Source organism: Limulus polyphemus, unplaced genomic scaffold (genome assembly GCF_000517525.1).
Source record: "Limulus polyphemus unplaced genomic scaffold, Limulus_polyphemus-2.1.2 Scaffold7839, whole genome shotgun sequence".
Lineage (NCBI taxonomy): Eukaryota > Metazoa > Arthropoda > Merostomata > Xiphosura > Limulidae > Limulus > Limulus polyphemus.
In genome coordinates, this window is record NW_013673449.1 from 16,518 (window position 1) to 22,978 (window position 6,461).

At 34.6% G+C, this 6,461-nt stretch overlaps 1 protein-coding gene across 1 annotated transcript in view; it reads right to left on the reverse strand.

The window, feature by feature from the left end:
- Positions 1-513: 513 nt before the first annotated feature.
- The window catches only part of LOC106474905 (zinc finger protein 474-like), a 10,316-nt gene continuing 4,368 nt past the window's right edge, over positions 514-6,461 (reverse strand). Inside the window, exons 3-5 of the mRNA XM_013935603.2 lie at positions 3,541-3,786; positions 1,757-1,946; positions 514-1,398 (exon numbers count right to left, since the gene is read on the reverse strand). Of these exons, the coding sequence (XP_013791057.1) occupies positions 1,250-1,398; positions 1,757-1,946; positions 3,541-3,786 (585 nt within the window). The 3' untranslated portion in view covers positions 514-1,249. The remainder of the gene's footprint in view (positions 1,399-1,756; positions 1,947-3,540; positions 3,787-6,461) is intronic.

Sequence of the window (6,461 nt, forward strand, 5' to 3'; positions counted from 1 at the left end):
TTAGTAAACATTATGTACTAAAATATATATATATGTTTAATGGTCAAAGTCTATCAGGACCGACACTATTTTATATCAATTTATGTGAGAACACTTAAGCCTTAATTAAATGGATTTGACAGCATAAGTTAATAAGTCGAACATATTTATGAATGTTCAAAAATAACAACAGAGAAACTGTATGCTGGGAGTAAGAGAAAAACAAGTACCACATGTTTTAATAAGAGAAAATAAAACAAACGAATATTCTTTGTAGCCAATCCTGGCTTACAACCTTGCAAGCTGCCTGTAGGTGAGGGATAGTTTTTCAATTATTTTATTTTATTCAATACTTTGTACAGAGAAACAATTATTAACATAGAGCATTATGCCTGCAAAAATACAATAAAAGTACAGAAGATTTTGGCAAGCTACATAATCAATTTATAATATTAACTTAATAAAAAAAGTGTTGTTACAGTTGTATCCCAAACGATCATCTAAGATAGATGTAATAACTCTACTGTTATTGTACCAGTGACAGACACAACAAAACTTACTGGTATTGTATCTAAGACAGACACATAAACCCTGTTGTTATTATACCAGTGGCAGACACATTAACTACTGTTATCCTGTCAGTGACTGAAGTCTGACATACACCATTATATTATCCTGTCAGTGACTGAAGTCTGGCATACACCACTAGACACAATATCTACTGTTATCCTGTCAGTGATTGAAGCCTGACATACACCATTATGTTATCCTGTCAGTGACTGAAGTCTGGCGTACACCACTAGACACAATAACTGCTGTTATCCTTTCAGTGACTGAAGTCTGGCATAAACCACTAGACACAATAACTACTGTTATCTTGTCAGTGACTGAAGTCTGAAAAACACCATTATGTTATCCTGTCAGTAACTGAAGTCTGAAAAACACCATTATGTTATCCTGTCAGTAACTGAAGTCTGACGAACACCACTAGACACAATGACTACTGTTATACTGTCAGTGATTGAAGTTGGACGAACACCACTAAACACAATAACTACTGTTATCTTGTCAGTGACTGAAGCATATTGAGTTACACTTTATAAATTTCAAGTTTTTTTTAAGACATAATTAATGAAGTTATAGCGATTTTCTACATTATTAGAACTTAACTTTGTGCACCAAATGTTATCCAGCCCTAGGAAGTTACCAAACTTTGCAACTAGAGACAAGAGCTATTAAAATCTAAGATAAATAAGCTTGTCTTGTGACTTCATGGTGATGAAAACTTGCAATTTTGTTGATGCACCACCATCCGATCAGGAAAGAATGTTCGACCACAGCGATCACATGGCACCAGTTGTTTTAAGTGGCTCTTCCATGCGGCATCTGCCATGGCATCTAGGTCAATTATCCCATTCTCTGAAATAGTTAACTCACTAATAAAAACACAACATATTTAACACTAAATGAACTTGGTTATCTCGTTTACATATTTTGAAACCGAACCGTTTAAAATAACGTAAAGACACTTCTCTAAGTTTGAAAAAAACAAAACACCTGTAACTGTAAACAATACTCACAATAAAGAGTTAGTAAACATTAAAGACTTGGTCATATAAAAAAAGTAACTTAAAACTGATGTACTGAAAAGTTAAACTACAAAAATCAGCTTTCTAATATTGACTCTCAAGAAACATTGCTTTTGTGCAGAAAAGTTAATTCAGGCTTAACTAACATTTATTTTACAAAAACTGATGTTATTCAACACATATCTTGCCTTTAAAGACTGTTTCAGGTTTTACGGGTTCTGATCTTCTCAGTTCTGGTGAAAGTAAGTTATTTTCTATTTTCCACTTCTGGAGACACTGTGGTTCATGGAGGGAGATGGACTTAGTCCCGAACTCTCGGCCACATATGTAGCAGGTCACAAACGGACGTTTTCTGGGTAACGGCTTTTTCAGAGAAGGCTTGAGTAATGATATTAATATTTTATCACACAAAATCTGTTTATGACACCACACAAATAATAGTGATCTAAACTGGCTTTGAAATATTAACTAAACTCCGTTGGTTGAAGGCAAACAAAATATTGTACTTGCTGGCAGTACAATCAACGTAAATCAAAAACAAACATCAGTATGCTTCCAAGTCAAAATATAAATATCTGAAAATCGTTTATTTTTTACATGAAACACGAGAAAATATATTTTATTAAGTAAAAACGAAATAAATTATTTTTTTCACAAATAAACATCAGATTTTCACCAGATTAGTCTCTTCTGACGCTTCACCTGTCTTACTGCTTCTGTCCTTGCACAATTGAAGCCTGACATACACATCATACCAGATCAGTCTCTTCTGACGCTTCACCTGTCTTACTGCTTCTGTCCTTGCACAATTGAAGCCTGACATACAATATTATGTTAGCCTGTCAGTGACTGAAGTCTGACGAACACCACTAGACACAATAACTACTGTTGTTATCCTATCAATGACTGAAGTCTGGCATAAACCATTATGTTATCCTGTCAGTGACTGAAGTCTGACGTATACCACTAGACATAATAACTACTGTTGTTATCTTGTCAGTGACTGAAGTCTGACATACACCATTATGTTGTCCTGTCAGTGACTGAAGTCTGACATATACCACTAGACATAATAACTACTGTTGTTATCCTGTCAGTGACTGAAGTCTGACATACACCATTATGTTATCCTGTCAGTGACTGAAGTCTGACATACACCATTATGTTATCCTGTCAGTGGCTGAAGTCTGGCGTATACCACTAGACATAATAACTACTGCTGTTATCCTGTCAGTGACTGAAGTCTGACATACACCATTATGTTATCCTGTCAGTGACTGAAGTCTGGCATAAACCATTATGTTTTCCTGTCAGTGACTGAAGTCTGACGTATACCACTAGACATAATAACTACTGCTGTTATCCTGTCAGTGACTGAAGTCTGACGTATACCACTAGACATAATAACTACTGTTATCCTGTCAGTGACTGAAGTCTGGCATACACCATTATGTTATGCTGTCAGTGACTGAAGTCTGACATATACCACTAGACATAATAACTACTGTTGTTATCCTGTCAGTGACTGAAGTTTGACATGCACCATTATGTTATCCTGTCAGTGACTGAAGTCTGACATACACCATTATGTTATCCTGTCAGTGACTGAAGTCTGACGTATACCACTAGACATAATAACTACTGTTGTTATCCTGTCAGTGACTAAAGTCTGACGTATACCACTAGACATAATAACTACTGTTGTTATCCTGTCAGTGACTAAAGTCTGACATACACCATTATGTTATCCTGTCAGTGACTGAAGTCTGACGTATACCACTAGACATAATAACTACTGTTGTTATCCTGTCAGTGACTAAAGTCTGACATACACCATTATGTTATCATGTCAGTGACTGAAATCTGACGTATACCACTAGGCATAATAACTACTGCTGTTATCCTGTCAGTGACTGAAGTCTGGCATAAACCATAAGAAATAAATTATTTTTTTCACAAATAAACATCATACCAGACTAGTCTCTTCTGTCTCTTCACTTGTCTTGCTGCTTCTGTCCTTGCAAACTCGCTGGTGGACTGGAAGACGGTCTGGGAGGAACTTGCGACCACAATCTCGACATGGAACCAAGTTGGACTGAAAAATCTCCCAAGAAGCATCATTGTATTCCTGTCTCGTTAAACCTTCAGAAGTTTCAGGTTTTTGTGGTAGAGGGCGTTTCTGGTCAGATGGTAATGTATCATTTTGTCGTTTCCACTTCTGTTACAAGTTTAAAATAAAAATATTATAAACAAAGTATAAAAGTTACAACTTTAAAATAAGAGTATTATAAACAAAGTATAAAAGTTACAACTTTAAAATAAGAGTATTACAAACAAAGTATAAAAGTTACAACTATAAAATAACAGTATTATAAACTTTTGAGAGAAAAATGAGGTTGAATTTTTTTATAGTTGTTTTAAATAGTCCATAAAAGAAACAGCAGCATTTCTGTGTAATTGTCTGTAGTGTATAACTTGTTAGTATACAGAAAGCCGATTTTTAAACTTGATTGTAAGACAAATATATCGAAGTTTGTACATCATAAAATAATATAATATCTTGTGTAGCAGTTAGAGAACATAAAAACATTTGCTGTGCCCACCAAGGGGAATCGAACCCCGTAGGTTTACCTCTGACCCAAAAAAACAACTGAAGGGTACACGAACATAGCGGAATTATCTTATCCAATATCAAGATTTCTAAGACTTTGTTCTGTTTTGGTTTTGAATTTTTTCTCTGCGTGTGAACGTATTAAGGATGATTTAATATGATATTTTAATATATAAACACATTCTAGTTATTTCCGATAATCAAAATAATCTATGTAACATTCGAGATATTTACCAGGTGAGTACTGTAATCGCCTGAACATTAAAGAGAAACCATTGTCGAGTGTCTTCAGTGATCTTGTGTTTACTTAGTGTGTTTTGATCGTTAAATAAATTATATGTTCCTCACCTAGTTTTAACCGTTAACTAAATGATCTATTTTTTACATAGTGTTTTTAGTGTTCAAGCTACTTAATAGAAACACCAGTTTTGTGGTCGAAGCTGATACACCAACAGATAAAATGTTCAAACTATTTGATTGGAAACACCAGTTTTGTGGTTGTAGCTGATACACCAACAGATAAAATGTTCAAACTATTTGATTGGAAACAGCAGTTTTGTGGTTGCAGCTGATACACAAACAGACAAAATGTTCAAACTACTTGATTGGAAACAGTAGTTTTGTGGTTGTAGCTGATACACCAACAGACAAAATGTTCAAACTACTTAACGGAAACAGCAGTTTTGTTGTGGGAGCTGATACACAAACAGATAAAATGTTCAAACTACTTGATTGGAAACAGTAGTTTTGTGGTTGTAGCTGATACACAAACAGATAAAATGTTCAAACTACATAATGGAAACACCAGTTTTTTTGTGGGAGCTGATACACCAACAGACAAAATGTTCAAACTACTTGATTGGAAACACCAGTTTTGTGGTTGTAGCTGATACACCAACAGATAAAATGTTCAAACTACTTAATGGAAACACCAGTTTTGTGGTTGTAGCTGATACACAAACAGACAAAATGTTCAAACTACTTGATTGGAAACACCAGTTTTGTGGTTGTAGCTGATACACAAACAGATAAAATGTTCAAACTACTTGATTGGAAACAGTAGTTTTGTGGTTGTAGCTGATACACCAATAGACAAAATGTTCAAACTACTTGATTGGAAACACCAGTTTTGTGGTTGTAGCTGATACACAAACAGATAAAATGTTCAAACTATTTGATTGGAAACAGTAGTTTTGTGGTTGTAGCTGATACACAAACAGACAAAATGTTCAAACTACTTGATTGGAAACACCAGTTTTGTTGTGGGAGCTGATACACAAACAGACAAAATGTTCAAACTACTTGATTGGAAACACCAGTTTTGTTGTGGGAGCTGATACACAAACAGATAAAATGTTCAAACTACTTGATTGGAAACACCAGTTTTGTGGTTGAAGCTGATACACCAACAGACAAAATGTTCAAACTATTTGATTGGAAACACCAGTTTTGTTGTGGGAGCTGATACACCAACAGATAAAATGTTCAAACTATTTGATTGGAAACACCAGTTTTATTGTGGGAGCTGATACACCAACAGACAAAATAAAAATATGTAATAACGATGGATTAATGAGATAACAAGAGATACAGATTGTAAATTTACATAAGTAGATACTCATCCAAACAGATAAAAAGATCAATATTTAACATACAGAGATAGAGAATATGAGAAAGTTGTTTGTCAGTCATCTTGCTAGCTGATATGTATATAGATTAAAATAATGCCTGATAAATACAGTATCAGGTAAAAATGGTAAGAACAGAAGATATATATAGACGGTTATCTCTCTATCTCGCTAACGGAAACAAAAATAGTATATATACGTTTATATCAGACGGACAGTTACATTGCTAAAAAATACTGATAAACATTACAACCTATGGTAGAGAACTGGACAAGTTTCTGTGTATATGTGTATTTATAGACTGGAAACGTTTCACCGCAGCACAGTTACTGTTCAAGGTCAGGTGGAGACTGAAATATTGATTAATCGACTTGTTTTTCGAGAAGTTATGGCTGCATCGTGTCAGCATTCAAGGCCTCGGTAGCAGGTCAACGTTGTGTTTCTGGTAGCAGAACACGTTATTTATCTGTCTATCTATATTCTTCTATCACTCATTTCGTACCTACAGTACAGCAGGTCTCTTGAAGTGACTTACGGTATATATATTCTTCAGTAGAACTTTCCCCCCAACCCCGATAAGAATATACTTAAAGAACACGTTACAAAATAAAACGTTAAAATGTGTATATGTATATGTATATTCTTTTAACAAAT